This window comes from Myotis lucifugus, unplaced genomic scaffold, assembly GCF_000147115.1.
Source record: "Myotis lucifugus unplaced genomic scaffold, Myoluc2.0 scaffold_162, whole genome shotgun sequence".
NCBI classification, from domain to species: Eukaryota; Metazoa; Chordata; class Mammalia; order Chiroptera; family Vespertilionidae; genus Myotis; species Myotis lucifugus.
Window position 1 is genome coordinate 1,000,536 of NW_005871210.1, and position 19,285 is coordinate 1,019,820.

General features: G+C 49.4%; 1 protein-coding gene across 1 annotated transcript in view; it reads left to right on the forward strand.

Moving 5' to 3' along the window:
• SUFU (SUFU negative regulator of hedgehog signaling) overlaps positions 1-19,285 on the forward strand; it is a gene marked incomplete at its 5' end in the record, with an annotated part of 88,046 nt that overhangs the window by 53,337 nt on the left and 15,424 nt on the right. Inside the window, 4 exons of the mRNA XM_006095938.3 lie at positions 84-169; positions 424-496; positions 3,819-3,972; positions 5,747-5,858. Coding sequence (XP_006096000.1) covers positions 84-169; positions 424-496; positions 3,819-3,972; positions 5,747-5,858 — 425 coding nt within the window. The remainder of the gene's footprint in view (positions 1-83; positions 170-423; positions 497-3,818; positions 3,973-5,746; positions 5,859-19,285) is intronic.

Below are 19,285 nucleotides of genomic sequence, written 5' to 3' on the forward strand. Positions count from 1 at the left end.
GACAGAGTCTGGGTGGCTGACCTTCTGGATGGGTGGGAGGAATAGCCATTAACACACTATGGCATCTTGTCTCTGGGTCCCAGATTGTTGGTGTCTGCACTGAGGAACTCCATGCAGCCCAGCAGTGGAATGGGCAGGGTATCCTGGAGCTGCTGCGGATGGTGCCCGTGTGAGTACAGCCCCTCCCTATGAGGTGGGTGCCTGGCTTCCCAGGCCTGGGGCGGGACCCCCTTCTTCCCCCACATGTGGGCTTCCCCTTACATGGCTGTTCAGGCACTGGCTTTTCACATCAGGGCTTCCTGACAACTCGCTCCCTGATGGCCCCGACCACTGACCACTCCCTTGTGTTCTGGGCCTGGGGCAGCAAGCAGGGCAGGCTGTAGGCCCAGCCCAGACCCTCCTGCCCCCTTTCTTTATCCACAGCGCTGGCGGCCCCTGGCTGATAACTGACATGCGGAGGGGAGAGACCATATTTGAGATCGATCCACACCTGCAAGTATGTCTTGAGTGAGGAAAACCTTTCTAGCACACTGTGCCTAGGCCTCTTCCAAATAACACTGGCTTTCATCCTGGGAAAACGAAGGAGCTTTATTTGTGAGTGAGTAGACATATGGCATGATTTGGAACTTGTCCCCTGAATTCTGCAGAGTGCATAAGGGAGCAGAGATTTCAGACCAGGAAAACTGGTCTCAGACACATGTATTTTTGCATTTTAAAAGGATATTTTATTGTATACAAATCACATATCAATAAACCTGATGTTCAAAAATATGATCGCTAGCAACTAAATCAGTATAGTGGATATTGCTAGCCCAGTATTCACCCTCCCACTTCCCCTTCTATAAAGAACATAGACTTTCTTTGAGGGAGCCATGCCACCACTGTCACCAATATCCTATAACAGACAGAATCGGTGATGTCACAGCCATGTTGCAGTGGGGAGTCCTGATTGGTCTAATGGTCTTATCCCTTTCTAGATACATTTTCATCTTGACCAGTCAGGTACCAAGCTCCTTCCCTGGGTAGGCTGGAATTTCTTGATGTGTAAAGGAAGTCTTCGTACACATAGGCCTGCAGTTGCCACTCATGTGGCCTGGCTGTATAGAGTTTCAGTGTCATCTTTGATTTTTTAGAAGAAGCACTCTTTTTTGCAGGCAGGTGAATTTTGAAAGCCACATAAAGCATAACTTCCTTTCTTACTGGTTGCTTATGAAGCAGGAGCAGCAGATAGCTGTAATGTGCCTGGCATTGTCTGCCTCTACTTTGCCCCGGCCAGTTGCAGGTCATTGCTTCTGTGAAAATCTGGTAGGACACAGGCAGCTGCAGGAGTTACATGTCCTCCAGGAGGGATAGGAGGTGGAAGGGAAGAGGCAGACACATAGCCAGCAGTCCCTGCGTTCTTTACTGCAGACCTGTCAGTTCTTGGGTAGAAACCCTACTCATCCACAGATGATGCTCCTCCATTTTCCTAGTGCCTTTAACACTGAAGTTTTCAAATTGCTGCCAGGATCCTCTGTTATCTCTACTTTAAACTTGGTTTTCTTGTAACTTCTGCTTATGCAAGAACCAGGAACCACTAAGGGTATGTTTCCCTAAACCCTTGTACTACAGCCACACTGGGATCCAGCATGGGACACTGTGGGCTGTTGTTTTACCCCTATCATAAGTGCCAAGTATTGAGAAAGAACCTGGTCCTTTGAACTAATAGGGTAATAAGCAGCCTATCATTTCCTGCATGCCAAGAATAGTTCTCTTCCTAATCTTTAGGCTCCCCCTCAACCAGCTAGCAGGACCAAGAGTACCTAGGGGGTTGTTTGTGTTTTTTTAAAAAGATATATTTTTATTGATTTTAGAGAGGAAGGGAGAGGAAGAGAAAGAAACATCAGTGATGAGAGAATCATTGATTGGCTGCCTCCTGCGTGCACCACACTGGGGATGGAGCTCACAACCTGGGCATGTACCCTGACTAGGAATCAAACCATGACTCTTCTGGTTTATAGGTCAGCACTCAACCACTGAGCCACACCGGCCAGGCCCTAGTCGTCTTGAAAAGTAAGCAGGCAGCCCTAGGTGGTTTGGGTCGGTGGATAGAGCATTGGCCTGCGGACTGAAGGATCCCGGGTTTGATTCCGGTCGAGGGCATGTACCTCGGTTGCAGGCTCCTCCCTGGCCTGGACCCTGGTCAGGACTCATGCAGGAGGCAACTAATCAATGTGCTTTTCTCACATCGTTATTTCTCTCTATATTTCCCTCTCTCTTCCACTCTCTCTAATAATCAATGGAAAAATATCCTCGGGTGAGGATTAAAAAATAATAATAATAAAAGTAAGCAGGCAGACCTTGATGAGAAAGCCCAGCTTTTTTTCCTGGTGACTCTGTGCCAAGTGGGAACTCCTCTGTGCTCATGTGTGCCGGTCTGGGCCTGCTTGCAAGTGGTTCATTTTAGGTTGGCTCCTGTTCCTTTGCTCCAAGCTCTACCACTGGCTAGGTGTGTGCCTAAACAAGTCCCTTAACTTCTCCAGGTCTTCACTCTTTCTTTTTTACTTATAAAGTAAGTGGTCTTAGCTAGTTGAGCCAGGAGGTATTCTTAGCTTTTTGCGTCAGTAAGGGGCTTTAGGGTGGCCACTAGAGAGAGGGGAAAAGTCAGACTCTACCCTAAGCAAACGGGGGCCCACATGCTCCTGCCTGGAGCACAGAGCTGCTCTCTTTCATCAGCCTGTCCCTGTCACTGCTCAGAAGCCCAACTTTGCCCAGGCTAGTGGTAGCACTGGAAAGGAGGAGAGTGTGATTGATGGGAGGGAGGCATACAGAGAAAGGCCTGGTCTCAAGAAAAAGGACCTTACTAGTATGTAAGCTTACCTTGTGCTTCCCCAGCAGCCAGATGGTGCCCGTGGAGGCCTGGAGAGAAGGGCGTGCAGACTCTTATTGAGGTGCTCACTCAGGAGCTTTGTTTGGCCCACATGGTTGTTTATGAGCGAGATTATTAGAGCCTTCCAGGTGACCTTTAATCCAAAGCCCAACATCACAAAACTGTGTTTTACCAGAAACCCCAGCGGTGGGGTGTTTGGTCATGACTCTTCCTCAAGGCCATTTGGCAAGGCCATTTGGAGGGTGTTTGGACTCAACAGTGCCAAGGCCTGCACGAAGGCAGAGCCTCACGTGAGGCCTGCAGATGGTCACTGACCTCCAGAAACCCATTTCATTCGAAGAAATGGAAATAAACTTCGTCCAGAGTCCTTTGTCAAACAAGTTAGCAGTGCAGGAAGTCCTGCCCTTCTGCTCTGTGGTGGTGCTTCACGGTGACCACTCCCCCTGCTGTTAGAAGAGGAAACTGCAGCTGTGGAGCCAGGGAGAAGCTGGTCTGAGTCCTGGCCTCTCCCACCCGTGCCAGCTTCCATCCCGTTCTCTGTAGTAGCAACTGAGGAGGTTCTTCCTGGATGATGGGAGGAGAGGAAGGACTGTGCTTTTCCTTAGGGAAATAGTTCCTGGTTCTGCCACATTAGCAACACAGGCCTGCATGGGTTGAGCAGAGCCGAGGCTTTGAAACAGGTGTGAAGGCCTTTTTACTGAAGGTTGATGATAGAAGAGAAGCTTCCTTGGGATTTTTCTTCTTCCTGGCTTCCCCTAATCCCTGGTTCCCCTGGAGGAGTCCTGTGGCTGGCAGAGACTGCTGTGTGTGATAGCCAGAGATCCTGCTCTTCTAGCACTTGTCCTGTGCTCAGCACCTACAGGGGCTCAGTAAATACTGGAAAGGCAGTGTTGACCTTGGGCCACCGGTTCGCTGAAGGAACTCTGGCTCTTTGGTTCTTTCTAAGCAGGAGAGAGTTGACAAAGGCATCGAGACGGACGGTTCCAATCTAAGTGGTGTCAGTGCCAAGTGTGCCTGGGATGACCTGAGCCGGCCCCCTGAGGATGACGAAGACAGCCGAAGCATCTGCATAGGCACACAGCCCCGGCGGCTCTCTGGCAAAGGTAGGAGCTCTCACCCAGCCTTCCTTCTCTTTCCCCAGGCCTGGTTTTCAGGCTCTGTAGGATGGGTCTCTGACATAAACAGCCCCTTCAATAGTTTCTTTCCTGGCAGGATTTAAACAGCATGTGAAGTCTTCCAGCAGGGTGGAATTAAGGGAGCTTTGCTGACCCATTTCTCCTGTTCCCTTTGTGTGTATTTCAAATGTACCACCAGCAGTGACCATTGTGTTTTAGATTTATCCCTTGCAATCTGAGGTCATGGAGGTGAGTGGAAGCCATAGAACAGTTACAGGAAAAGGCCACAGTCCACCCAAGTACAAGAGAACAAGCATCGGCTACCCATGGAATTGACTCAGGGCCCAGCTCTGGCCTGAAAGCCATGCCAGACGGAGGATCACTCTGGCCTCAGGCCTTAGACCAGAGAGGCTTGAGTGTGAGGCCAGCTTGCAAACTTCCCTGCCCCACTGTCCTGCAGATACAGTGCTAGGGGCTGTGGGAGGGGACCCTGTGCCCATTACATTCCAGGTGAGGCCATGGAGGAGGATATGGCTCTCTTGTTGGAAGCTCATCATGTTGGTCTTGGCTATAGAAACAGTTGTGGTTTTTAGCAAAGAGCATCCATAACTAACTCCAAAAGAAAAGCAGCCATTTACAAATATACAGCTTCTTTTCTGCTTCTTTTCTCTATTCCTCCATTTTTCTTCATTTTTTTGAAGAATAAGATACCCACAGTCCTGAATAAAATGCCTACATATGTGATAGCACTTATGAAAGGTTTTCTTCCCATAAAGGACAACTTAAAACCCTAACACGAATATCTGACCCAATATCTGTGCCAAACCCATGGGAGGTTTCAAGAGAACATATACAATTACTGGAATCATTCAGTACTTTTGACAAAAGAGGTAATTTAAGGAGGAATTCATAATCTTGTCCAAAATTTCACCATCATTGGATATTATTTTAAATTATAAAAGTAATCCATGCTACTATAACAAGTCAAACCATTAGAAAAGTTAATAATCACCTCCATCATCCACTCCAAGCCCATCCTTTGAGCAGCTGATGTTAATTTGCTTTTCTGTATGTGTTTGTAGTTTGTGGAGGTAAGTCTTAGGCCAGAATATCAATATAGGGGATCAGGCTAGTAGGCTTCACCCAAAGACCAGCAAAGCAACTTGCAAAGAAATAATCCCACCCGGGACTCCTTTCTCATCTCTTGGCCTTTGCCAGACTCATGGAGAGGCAGGGTACCTGGGCCAAGGGGAGATGACCTCAGCATCTCACTGACCCAGCCCACAGGGAAGGAGTGGCAGGACCACATACCAGCTGGCCACTCAGAATCCAGAAATGTGTGTAAGAGACACCTTACCATTCATGGCAGGGCACTTACAGCCTTTACGGGCACCCATTTCAGTGGGCAGAATCTGTGGATGGTCTTGGGAGTCACTGCCTGGAACTATGTTAAAGTTAGAGCTGGCGCCTAACTTCAGGAAGGGAAAGGACAGTGGAGAAGAGCCCTGTCTTGGAGGCCACCCCTTGTCTTCTACAAGAATGGCCTCTTCAGACCAAAAGTTTCTTGAGAACATGATGCCTTATCAGCCCTGTGTCCTCACGCTGCACCCACTCAGATCTCGCAGCTGATGCCTAGAGCAGGCTCAGGAGGCCTTCATGGGGGCCTTTCCCCAGCATGTCTACAGAACCCGGTTCCAAGGGCCGGGTTGGGGGATGCTGGGAGTCCAAAGGACCACTAGACAACTTAGTGGTGTTGTTGCAGACACGGAGCAGATCCGGGAGACCCTGAGGAGAGGACTTGAGATCAACAGCAAACCCGTCCTTCCACCAATCAACCCTCAGCGGCAGAATGGCCTCACCCATGACCGGGCCCCGTAAGTTCCCTACCACAGCGGGGCTTAGTACAGCTACCTGTTAGCAATGTCCCAGGGCTGGGACAAGGGGACAGTTTTGTCCTGAAGGGCCTGTTTCTGTGGCTTGCATGAGAGAGAACAATGCTGATAGCCCTTGCTGGATGGGCCCAGGGTCTGGGGAATACGGATCTGTGGGTCATAGATAGGAAAGGGCCTCAGAGGGGACCCAGCGGAGCAGGAATATAAACATTAGTAAATATTTATATGGGCTGTGTGAGCAGACGGGAGGCCAAATTGGGGCAAAATCTGAGTTGGGGCCTCCCAGCCTTGTGGGAGCCCATTGTGCTGAGCACGGCTCCCCCTTATCTCAGCCTCGACCAGAGTTGCCCTTCCTTCCTTCCTGGAGCCTGGTCTCCGGCTGATAGCTGCAACCCCAGGGGCCTCACTGTCTGGCCAGCCCCATACTGGACGCCTGCTACTGAGGCCCTTCTTCCTGCCTGCCTTCCATGGGGCCCAGGGCAGGGAAGGGAAGTCCCTTGCAGGCCTCTGCTGCCTATCCAGGGGCCTCCATAGCCCTTGGGAGAGACTGTGGCCACCCCAAGGTCAGATCCGTTTCCTGCTGACCTCTTTTCCTCTGAGAGGGGACAAATGGTGGGTAGGGCTGGAGCTGGGCATCCCCCTCTGCTCTTAGTCCCAGGGCAGCTCTAGGGAATAGCTGCTGGCAGGGGATACCTGGGAGCTGGCAGGCCAGAGCAGGAACCTGGCCTGCCAGGGAGGAAGTTGCTGTGCTCTGAACTAAAAAGGAAGCAGCTCACTCCTGCAAGACCAGTGTAATCTGTCCTCCTTCTCAAAAGTCTTTATTACACACTTGCTGTGTGGCAGGCTCAAGACCCAGGGGTCCATCTGGGGTACAGACTCTTTTAGGGACACGTGAACAATTTAATTAATTAATTAGCTAATTGGTGTGAGTCTGGCTGTCTATGCAATTTTTTAGAAATAGCTACTTCTTTGTATTCTAGCTCCAGATGCTCATCCACAAGCCCCGGGAGTGGTAGTGATTTAATACCCTGCAGAAAAGACAAGTCAGCATGATCAGGAGTAGTTAGGGAGGGCTTCTCAGAGGAGGAAGAACATGAGCTGTGGACCCTGAAGGCACTCTGGAATTGTAACAAGTAGGGGAAGGAGCTGACAGGGATGGAACAGGAAGGCCTAGCTAGTTAAGTTAGTGCTGATGCTGGGAGCAGATTGTGGAGGAGAGAGAGTTGCTCTGGGGACAGGCCTGCCCAAGGGGGCTCACCGTGCAGAAGCCATGAGAACTGAGCTCTTTGGCAAGTGCCAGGAGAAGCCTCCACTGCTGCCTCAGAGCAGTTTTCAACTCCAGCCAGTAGGTTTCTCCAGCCAGTTACCCTGAAGTAGCTGGCTTGAGGCACCATGATCTTCCCTTGGCAGCAGCAGATGGCCAGGCTGGGTTGTGTGGCATCTGGAGCCTCTCCACCTGTGAATCTGGACCCTTTCCCTGGCCACACTCCTTGTGCCCTGAGCTTGGCTTCTAGGCCCCCAAGCCCTGGTGATAGGCCTGGAGGTACTTGGAGGCTTAAAGACTCAAGCAGATTGCCTATAACTTGCAGACAGTCTTAGCCCAGATGGCCCTTCCAGCTCTGGAAGGTTCAGCTTTCTAGGCAGAAGGGCAGGGACTCCTGTGGAGACACCCCACTTGCCCCTCTTGTATAGCTGATATAGGTCTGAGGTCTCACTTCCCGTCTTGGGCATACTTCCAGCTGGTATGGCCCCCAAACATTGCAAGGAGGCACAAGTCTTTGGGTTTCTAGATGCACACATACCGCTCCTTCAGACTAGGCAGTGGGCATCAGATCTGGTCCAAGGGCTGTCTGTAGATATAAGACAGAGGCTGCAGCCTCCACCCTTTGACCTGAGATGCATAGAGATGGGTAGGAATAGACCAGAGGTGCCAGCCCTCTGGTACCTCCCTTTCCTGCAGCTCAGGTACCCAGTCAGGTCTCCCAAGTGCCAGAATCTGCAGTTTGGAGGGAATCGGAACCTTTCCTCTGAGGTTCTCAGTGCCGGTTACTAATTTGTTAACAATTGGTTGAGAAATGGTTCCTCCTCCTTTGCCAAGAATATTTTCCAACACACCCCTCCAGTCTCTCAAGACTCTGGCTCCCTATTATCTCATGATCAGCGATGATGGACTTGGTTCAGATAAGCAAGCACAGTTGTAATATTGTGCTTCCCACTCTGGGACTTGACCCCATTTCAGATAAACCACATGGCTTGCAACTGAGAAAGCCAATCCCAAATGTGTTGGCACCAGTGTTTGCTCCTCCCTGGGAGGAGGCGGGGAGCAGCCAGCAGGGACCTTATTGTGCCTACAGGTCTGATTTCCCTTTAGTCTGGCCCTCTGGGCTGGGGCATTCAGATGCATGGGCTTCCTGGGTCTGAATGTGGCCTGAGGAAGCTGCCGTTCAGAGGAGCTGATGGAGCCCGACATTGGCAGCTGGGCCCTGGCCTACCTGGGGAATCAGGTACTTGCTCTTTTCATGCCTCAATAGCAACTAACTCTTCAGTCACACCTAGTATGTGCCAGGTGATGTTCCAAGTGCTTTATAGCATCTGAATTTAGCTCATCCTCATAGTCACTCTAAGAAGTAGATAATCTTACAGATGAGGAAACTGAGGTACAGAGAGGCTAATGAGCAACTTGCTCACGGTTATACCAGGGTGGAGCTTATGGCGGGCTATTAGCCATTAATACAGTGTGATCTTCCTCACCCCATGAGTGGGGATCCCGTGAGGGACACACAAGACGGTCTCTGAGGTGGTAACCCTCACTGGTGGCTCTTATCTAACTAGTTGGAGCACAAAGAGAGACCTTTCACATGACATCAAGGGCAAGGCTAAGTCCTGGAGTTAGAAGCGTACTCTGCATATTTAACCCTGGAGAGGACATTCCGTCAGGCTCCTGCTTCCAAATCCCAGAAATAACGAGCTGTGTCTATGTCATAATTGGCTCATTTATACCAGAGCTACTTTTTGACACAGAGCCTTTTCTTCATGCTCAGAAACAAAACCAACCCTATCTGTGGCCCCTCCACCACCTCAGAAGTTAGGGATTTCTTTCTTTCTTCCTTGAGGCCTTACTTCCTGCTTCCCAGAAAGGCAGACCCCCCTGGGCAACCTGCTCCTCTCCCACTAGCCCTTGCCAGCCCCCGCCCACCGCCCTCCCGGAAAGGGGCTCCTTCCAGCATTTCACACCCTTGCGTTCCTGCCGTGGAGTTTATATCTGCCTTTCCCCAAGGTGATCAGTAGAGAAAAGCCGCCTTGGGCTTGGCTGGCACCTTCCTTCCCACAGCCTGCCCGAGTGAGTCTAGGAAGCATGAGAAATAGTTCCTTTGTGCCACTAAGGAGAGCCTGGCTTAGAGACGGACCTGGGGGGAAAGTCACTGGGTGTCTTCCCTGTCTGAGGTTGCCGGTTAAACATGCAGTTCTACGGTTAAACATGCAATTCTACGGTTAAACATGCAGTTCTACGGTTAAACATGCAGTTCTACGGAGTCTGGCCTTAGCTCCCAGCCTCCTACAGTGTGTCGGAGGATGTGAGTGTCCAGTGCACCATGTGGGGACGTTGGCTTTTCTATTAACTGTTAGTCTGATGCCGGGAACCTGCAGCAGTGTCCCAGGACCTCCCCCTCCCTCTGCCAGCGACTCACTGACTGAGGTGGGGGGACCTTTTGGGAGCCTGTGGATCAGAGGGACTCAGGTGTGTGTGTATACACAGGTTCCTGACCGTGGGAAAAACTCTTTGTAGTTGAGGCACCTTTAAAAAGCAAACTAACCATCCTTGCTGATCCAAGTTTCTTGGTCGTCTGGACTTGCACCAATAGTTTTTAAGGTGGTTTTTTTTTTTCTTTTTGCCTTAATTTCCCAGAGAATTAAAGTTTTGAATTCTGTTGTGACATTCTCAGCTGCACCCTCCCTCCAGCACGGACACACATACCCACACATAAATTTCTCTCCACTTTTATGGATGTTTCTGCTCCCATTTGTTTGGCCTCCTGGGTGGGGTGACCTTGCTGCCTCTCTTCCCGAATCTTGAATAGCTTGTGACCTGACTAGGGAGTCATCCTTTAGGAAAAAATGTGTTTTGTTTTGCTCATCCTCAAAGCCATGAATGTTAATTAGGAGAAGAAAATATCTAGTTTGCATCCAGTGAGCTGGGTGAAAGAAGGTGAGTTTCCATCTGGGAAAATAGCTGGGCTGTTGCTATTGCTGCTCACACGCAGGGCGATCTTCAGTAACCCGCTTCTCAGGGGTCTATGGCATCAATGCAGTGGCCAGCCCGGAGCTGCATCTGTCACATTGTCTTCCCTCATCCCGCCCAAGCTCGGGAAGTATAGTTTTTTCACTGGAGAGAAAAGCCCAGAAAGAAAGAGGCCTGCTCTCAGGGTCTCTGCCAGGCCCCGCAGAGCTGAGGAGACAGACCCCGACCTCTGTGATGTCCGTGTGTCGTGCTGAGTGCCTGCCTTTATTTGCCTTTCTCAGAAATACACGTTTGAAAGGGTAAAACAAGGTGCTCCACAGCAAATCCAGCTCAGTGAATGTGTTTGAACTCCATTCTCTGCTCCACTTCCCCAAAGAGATGAAGCCATGCTCATTGTTGACTCCCCAGCCTCAAGTTCATGGCCAGCCCATTGAATTCCCCGTCCAAAATACATCCCCGCATCCTCAAGTTGCACAATCGGGAGTGTTTTTATCGCCCATCCTTGATATTCATTGTCACCCAACACTTCAGCAGTGAGTCACTGCTCCAGAGAAGGGAAAAGGAAGGCTCAAAGGTGAGAGCTGGAGAGAGGAAATGACTCAGTGTCTCACAGAACGGGAAGCCGAGGGCCCTGGCTAGAGTGGGCTCCTTCAGGAAAGCAGGGGTCCTATTTGCCCACCCAAGCAGAGCCCAGGCTGGGATGGAGGTCTCTGGTGCCCAGAGGAGTTGATGGTTAGTTAAGGAATCCCTTAATCTTAATGTAAGTTTTCTCACTCTGTCTTCAGCTACACTGTGTCTCACTGTTCTGTTATCACATTCCATACTTGGAATATTCACAGTGAAAAGACTGCTTCTTATCATTTGGTTATTGGTTTACCAATGCCCTGCCTTTTGCTCCTGGTCTTGTCCCCATCAGAGAATTTCTCAGAATGACCAGATGATTGAACCTTTTGCTTAACAGTAATTGTGGAGGTGAGCTGGTGCCCTCATCCCCACCCATACCCTGTTCTAGTCCCGCCCCGAAGACAGGCCTACAAGCAGTTCTTTCTCTGGAAAGTTCAGAGCTTTCGTCAGCAATCTGAAAGCAAAAGGAATAATCTCCCCGGCTACACGCAGAATCCAGAGATTGGGCTGGGCTCAGCAGGCCAAACCCACTTCACTTCTGAATAGTTGCCAACCCTGATGCCCTGGTTCCCACTCTGGGCAAACCCAAGGAGAAGGCCCCAAGTCGTGTGACTAGTGTATACGTCACCACTGTCATGGGACTGGGATTGTGGCTAAAAGGAGCCTTGGTGGCTAGGCTCCTCTCATTTCCATGCCTGCTGCCATTGATAGAATCTAACCAGTACTCTGGGGTTAAAGTGGGAAAATTAAGACTTTTCAATCTGAAGAGATCACGGTGGAGAAGAAAATGGATAAGGTTCTGTCAGTGTGTAGAGTATGGGTAGGGTGAACAGGGGCATGTACTGTAAGCTGTACAGCACTAGAAATCAGGAGTCTTATCTTGACACTGGAAGGAGATGGTATTTTTGGATACGTAAAAAGTCACCTTATGCAGTGGGAAGTGTAAATATAGAATGTGTTATGCAGACAGGTGGTAAAGGAGAAATGAATGGAAAGATTTAGATCAATTCCTGAATTACCAAGGTGTGCCTCTAAGCTATCTCATAAATCTCCCCTTGGTGCTCCCAATACAGGAGGAATCCTAGGCTAAACAGGTTTTTGTGGCAAAACAGGCAGTTTTTATTGGGCATTGCCATGTGCCAGGCCCTGTGTGTGAGCTGCTGTTGTCCTCATTTTATAAATTAGAGCATGGAGGCTTAGCTGTATTAGATAACTCATCTAGGGTCAGTAATCTTGGAATAAGGGTCAGAGCCAAGATTTGAAAGTTGGGTTGTTTGACTCCAGATCCAGGCCTCTTCACCACTGGATACTGCCTGTAAAAGAGGATAAAAGTGGGGTAACTGCCTGCCAACTCCCAGGAAAAAGATAACTGGAGTCTGCATACCAATGCACGGAGTAAATGTGGTATGTTCGTTTGCCTGGAAACCCAGAGGGTGGCAGGTTAGAGGAGGGGGACCATTTGGCTGAGAGAAACATCCTATATAATAAATAGGTAATATGCAAATTGACCGTCATGCAATCGCACAAGATGGCCACCCCCATGTGGTCACAAGATGGCCACCCCCATGTCATCACAAGATGGCCAGCAGGGGAGGGCAGTTGGGGGCAACCAGGCTGGCAGGGGAGGGAAGTTAGGGGCAACCAGGCCTGCAGGGGAGGGCAGTTAGGGGCGACCAGGCTGACAGGGGAGGGCAGTTGGGGGTGATCGGGCCGGCAGGGGAGCAGTTAGGCGTCGATCAGGCTGGCAGGGGAGTGGTTAGGGCAGTGGTTCTCAACCTTCTGGCCCTTTAAATACAGTTCCTCATGTTGTGACCCAACCATAAAATTATTTTCGTTGCTACTTCATAACTGTAATGTTGCTACTGTTATGAATCGTAATGTAAATATCTGATATGCAGGATGGTCTTAGGCGACCCCTGTGAAAGGGTCGTTTGACCACCAAAGGGGTCGCGACCCACAGGTTGAGAACCGCTGGATTAGGGGGTGATCAGGCTGGCAAGCAGAAGTGGTTAGGGGCAATCAGGCAGGTGAGCGGTTGGGAACCAGCAGTCCCGGATTGTGAGAAGGATGTGGGATCGGGCCTAAACCGGCAGTTGGACATCCCCTGAGGGGTCCCAGATTGGAGAGGGTGTAGGCTAGGCTGAGGGACAGTCTCCCTCCCCCCTCCCCCCCAATGCATGATTTTTGTGCACCGGGCCTCTAGTACTAAAATATAAAGTAAAAGATGCTGGAGTATGTGTTCCATTGAAATGAGTGGGGAGACATATGGGGTACAGGAAATGGGATCCAACAAGAGACAAGAGGAGTCCCCAGGGTAAAGGTGAAGAGTGGTCCCATGATGACAGCTTTGCTGCAAGAATAAAAGGCAACCAGTTCAGACTGGAGCAGTTTGGGAGGGTTCTCTGGAGAAAATGTCTCCAAGAAGATAATATTGATAAATACTTGATGTATTTGAATCTCTTAGGAGAATCTATAGACCATTGGTAGTTAGTTTAGGATTCAATTGGTGATAAACACATTGAAAACCAAGACAGTAAATCCAAGAAAAATAGAAAATTACATCAGAAAGAAAGAATAATCATAGTATACTACATGACTCAGTTGTAAACAGCATTTGGTATAGTATAACAATGTAAACACTTATCTTGGGAAGATGGGAGGTGGGGTGGGGGCATGGAAGAGTACTAAAAGCTCATCTTCCGTATTGGGAAGTCAATAGGTAAAGCCTGAAAAGGGAATACCCGGAATTAGAAATAAAGCATATTAGAAATATTGAGGAAAATACCAAAAGAATCAGCTAACAGATGAAAGTGGTTGTTTCTGAGGAGGGGATAGTGGGAAGACTGCTGACTACTGTAATGAACCTTACTTACAGAACTATTTGACTCTTTAACCTTTATAAAAAAAAAAAAAAGTCAAAGAAATGCTATTATAGTAGCTGTTATGGCTTGCCCTAGCCTGGAAAAAGGAAGGATGACACTTTTCAGGAAAAAAATCACAAAGTTGGTGCCAAGGCAAGCCCTGGTCATGCAGAGGAACTTCAGCTTCCCTGGCATCAGGCTGAGGGCTGAGTAGTGTGTGACCACCCAGCAGGCCTCCTCAGCGTGTCTGTCTGGGGGTAAAGGAAACGATGAGGGACACTCGTCTGTGCACCTAATTCTGACCAGCGCAGAGGTTGGTGGAGTAGAAGTGACAGGGCCTTGGGAGAAAGCATGTTGGGCAGAGCAGTACCTGCCGGTCAGTGGTCTCCAGGGGGAGGGCCCCCACAGCCTTTTAGGGGGTTTTGTTGGATGTTAAGTGAAAAGGGGTTCTAGAAGACGCTGACTCACACAAAATGAAACCAGTTGGTTTGCTTTCTATTGCCCTCCTCAGAGTCTTCAAAATGCCAACATTTTATGAGTCTCTAATCTGAGATGCAGCATATTACATTCAGCCCTTGCCACATCTGCTTTTCTAGAAGCTTCTCTTAAATTAAAATTCCATCAAATACCCTTTGGGAAGCCCTGCCCTGGCTTTCTAGGAAGCAGTTCTTTTAAGAGTTCAGGGAAAAAATAGATGTGTCTTCATGGTCTTGAAACCCCCAGAAGAAAGACCACTCGAAGGGCTGGGAGGTCCATGAGGAGTAATATTGTGGTTACATTCTTCGCTGGCGTCAGGAACCTGGGGATTTCGCCTCAGCCCTGTATTTGCTCAGCGTGTGACCCTGGGTTAGTTATTTAAGTCTCTGAGTTTCAGTTCATCCGTAAAATGGGGAAAATAATAGGGTTGTTATGGAAATCAAAGTAAAGGGTTTAGCATAGGACCTGCACCATAGTCTGCATCAATAAAAGGTACCTCTTAGTATTATTATTGTAAATAGTCCCTTGAAAATTAAACGGAGGTTGAATACCTCCAGGGACCAGTATAGATATGTAAAAAATCATTTAAATAACTCAATTTTCAAAAAATTTTTTTGAGCAAAAGCTGGAAGGAGAAGTATGTTATATCAGCACAGACTTTAAGGAACAGGGTCAAGAAAAGCTGATTTTCAAGAATTTAGTCTTGCAAAAATGTTTTGACCAGCAAAAATGACTTTAGTTTTTGTACTTCTGTTTGGAACAACAGCAAGAAGGAAAACCTAGGCCTCCTTTTTGGGCAGTGTAAAGTTCATCAGTGGCAGAGAAGAAGCAAAATTTACTCGAGTTCTATTATGCTTCCATCTCACAAAGAATGGTTGTCAGATCAGGAAGGTGATCACACAGGCATAGGAGGGCGGAAGCCATGATTTCAGGTCTCCTGGTCCACATGTATTGTGCCCCAGAATCCCAGGCAAATTGGCAGATGAGATTCAGGAGCTGAGGTCAGAAATCTTGGAGGGAATGGGAGAGAGGTGTTGGCAGACTGAAAGTAAAAAGTATCTTGACTCTCTCGACAAGTGAGCTTGGTGTCAACTCTCGGGGAAAATCCTGGACTAGATTATTCAGCAAGTAGGCTGTGAACACTCCGTAAGGGAAAAGCCCTGAGAGTCAGCATGGGCTCATGAACGGTCAGGCCTGCCAGGCCACCCTCACTGCCTTTTTAGAAATAAGTTACTTATTTCTACCTGGTAGACAAAGGAAGTATTGTAGAGCTTTTATAGGTGGGGTTTAGGAAGACATTTTGAGAATGTCCTCTGATATCATTGTTGGCAAGACAGAGGAATGTCCACAGAGCATCCAGGAGGGGGAGGGGCTTGGTGATGGGATGGTTGGGTTGGTTTCTAGTTGGTTGAGTGAGCATACCCAAGAGTACTGATGTCAGTCTGTCAGTCTGTTTGCCTGGCCCTGTCCTGTTCACTGTTAGTCAAAGCCTGGGATGAGAACACGGATGGCAGTTTATCAGCTTTGTCAGTGATGTGAAGTCAGAAGGGAAAGCTGATATGATGAATGCCAGAGTCAGCTCTCAGGAATATCCGAGCTGCCTAAAACACTAGCCAGATAGTGCGGAGTTCTGCTCTTAGCTCCAAAAACTCCACAGGACCTACAAGATGGAGGCGAAGAGGTCTCAGTGCGGCCCGGGGGAGAAAGCCTCCGTGCAGCACAGGGGGGTGCAGTCTGAGTTGGCAGTGCGATAGGGTTACAAGGAATAGACAATCTGATGACAGTTTTAATAGAAATAAAATATCCTGCACAAGAAAGCTCCTAGTCCCTCTGTGATCTGCACTGGTTAGGCCACATCATATATTTATTTCCACACACAACCCTTCACTTCCGGACACGACGCTCTGGCTTTACGAGCTAGAGTGAATTCATAGGAGGGTGATGTGGATGGACAGAAGAGACCAGAACCTTGTCTTTAAAATATAATTGGAAGCTGGGGCCACAAATTCTGGAAAAGAGAAACTGTTGATGGGCAGTGAGAGCGGCTTTAGGGATTTGAAAGGCTGTCGTGAGGGTGGATTAAACTTCCTGGGCATCTTGACGATGAGTGGGTGAGAACTACAGGAAGACCAATTGTGCTCTGTAGAAGGAAGATGGCCTTGCCAGTGCCTCCCTCAGCAGGAGAGAGGCCTCCAGGGTTTAGATTGGCCTATAGTTGGGCCTTCCCAGGGCCCGCAGTGTCTGCTCAGGGAGCCAGGACCCCTTTCAAGCCCCATCTCAGAAGCCCCCTCTCTCAAGCTCAGGGCAAGGCCTTTGCTCAGAAAGGGGGGCTGACTTGGCCAGAAGCAGATGGAATATGGGCCCAGGGAAAAGGCAAACAAGTCTGTATTAAGCTGTCAGCTTCTTGCAGGAGGAGCAGATAGACTTCCACAGGCAGCCGCTAACATCCTGGTAATGCATTCCAGATATATTTCGAGCACCTAATACATCCCAGACACTGTTAGGTGCTTAGCTTGGGTCATCTCATTTAATCCTATAAAGAAGGAATATTGTTATTTATTTCCATCAAGAGGATACGGAAGCTTAGGGAGAGGTTTAAGTCATTTGCCTGAACCAATGCTTTTAGCCAGTCTGCCGCCTGGGGCAGTAGGTCATCCTTCACCCCTGGCTCCATATCCCTAGCAGTCCCAGTGGGTGTGGACCATGCCTCCCTCAGACCCCTTCTCCCTTCCAGCCCCCAACCTATGCCTTCCCCTCCACTGGGAGCTCAGGGAGAAAACAGCCCAGCTGAAAAATTAGGCCATGCTGGCGAGCACACTACTTATTTTTTTATGACTAAGATTAAGCTGACAACCATGCAAAACATTGCAAACCTGTGTCGGCTGCAGATTTAATACCTCACCCAGCCCACACAAATAATTCATGCTTCTGAATCGATGTCCAGAAAAAACAAATCAGCAAAAAGCTGGGCTCCTGCGTGTGTGTGGAGCAGCCGCATTTCCATTGAAGCAGCATGCCGGAAATACCCGAGCTCCAGGACTGCACATCCAGCATTCTGCAATTTTTTTTTCTCTTAAAAGATTAAAGTACGATTTCAGATGATTGAAGGTTGGTGGGAGGTGTAAATGTGGGCACTTGTCACATTAATTCTTCAGATGATTAAGTTCTTTTCCATTTCTTTAAAGCTATTTGCAGTTGGGTTTGATGTCCTCGTTCAGGGTGAGTGTGTTGTAGCAGTTACCAAGGTGACTTTAGCTGACTTTCAACAATTTATTTTTCCCTCCAGCTTGAGATGTCTCTAGTCCTGTGTGCTGTTGATTCTTCTCCCCCAGCCTCCCACCCCCACTCCCAGTTGCTATTCATCAGCATTTTTGCCTGTGCCAGAGAGGCGGGGATCCTCCCAGCAGGCCCTGCAGGCTCGGAGGCTCTGCCTGGCAGCCAGGGAGCAGGATGACATGTCAGTCGGTGCGCACCGTAGTAGTCACAGATGGCACAGGGAAGCAATTGTAAGAGTCACGCCCTGGCTCTTCCACTTAAACTCACTCTGTGACCTTAGGCGTGTCACCTCACCTCTCTGAGCCTGTTTCCTCATCTGTAAAAGAAGGGTTAGCCTAGAATCTACCTGGGGTGTTTGATGCGAGGACTCAGGAAATCTGTGGGCTCCTTACTCTGGAGCAGAGGAGGGGCTCCGGGCAGGGGAGCTCTCCTGAGTCCCGCCCTTGTCTGGGCTTGGGGAGGACGTGGTGTTTGGTGTTGCTCTCCTTTCTGGGGAGGGAGGCAGGAGGCCTAGCGGCCGGATATAAGGGAGAGCGTTGGTCAGAGGTCCTAGGCTCCCACACTGGCCTGCCGCAGACCAGCTCTGTGTCCTGGATCTATTTTGTAAAGGAAAGAGGGAGATTAAACAACCTGAGTTTCCTCCCAGTGCTGAAATTCTGTGACCCTCTGGCCAGAGCATTTGTCTCCTCAGGTCTTGTGAAAGGGTTTGTCAAAGGAGAAGCAAGAGCAAAGGGCAGTTTCAGAATTGGCTTTGGGAAACCAAGGGGAGGGAGTGCTTGGTGAAAGAGCAGTCACATACATCCGAGGGTGGGTCCACCCAGCTCGTGGGAGGTCCCCATTACCTCAGGGGCTTTTATTAGCCTATGTCACCCTCCAGCCTCTTGCCTGCTGACCTCATACCTCCCTCTGGGGAGGTCCTCTGCCTCACTGGCCACAGACCCCAGCGCTCAGCCTTCCAGTGTGTGAGGAGGTTGGCCCTGCCCCTCACTGGCTCTCCGCCTGTCAGGCCCAGACATCCTGGGTGGCTTTGGCCACTTGAATTATAAATAACTAGAGCTTCTCACCCAGTATTTTGATGGACACTAGGGAATTGTTCTGAGATTCACTGCCCAAACCAGGTTCCGGCCTTTTGAATGGGATCAGTGGGTAACCCTCATTTCTGGCTGAGGCAGATTTGAGGCATTTCAGTAGGGGCAGCTGAACTTGAAAAAGCAAATCTTAGATTGCCACAGGACCTCGTGGCTGAGCTGTGGGACAAGCTGTTGGTAGGAAGCAGGACAGGAGGGACTATGAGGCAGCAATGACAGCTCACTGTGGCCAAGGCCGTAGTCACACTCTGGTACAGGGCTCTGCAGCCCGTCCAGGCTCACTGGTCTGCCTCCTGAGAGCCTGGCTTCCACCCCCTCGCTGAGGACTGCATCATTTCCTGCTTAGACGAAGGATGTGTATGTCACTGCAGCTCCTGGCCATTAGCAGAAGTATGTAAGCCTAGAGCCTTTCCGAGTCAGCTGGAAGGAAGCTCTTGGAGCCTGTCTCCTGGGTTTCTAGCAGCCACAGAGAACTCGGAGTCCGAGGCTCCAGGGTCAGAGAAGAAGGACCCCAGAAGCTCCTGCTGCTGTCATAGGGAAAAACAAGTCACCGTGACATAAACATTTATACAGTGTGTTGGCCAAAGATGCGCGCTTCAGAGCCAGATCTATCTGCAACCACATCCCAGCTTCACACTCCCTGGCTGTGCAGCCTGGACAAGTTACTTACCCTCCCTGATCCTCAGTTCCTTATCTGTAAAGGAATAGAATAGTTATGCCCACCTCGTGGGGTGTTGTAAGGTTGCTTGGCAAGTTCTTTTTTTAATTAAAAATTTTAAATATTTTATCCATCACCATTTATCCCTTCTGTGCCCTCTTCCACCTCCACCTGCCCCCCACCAC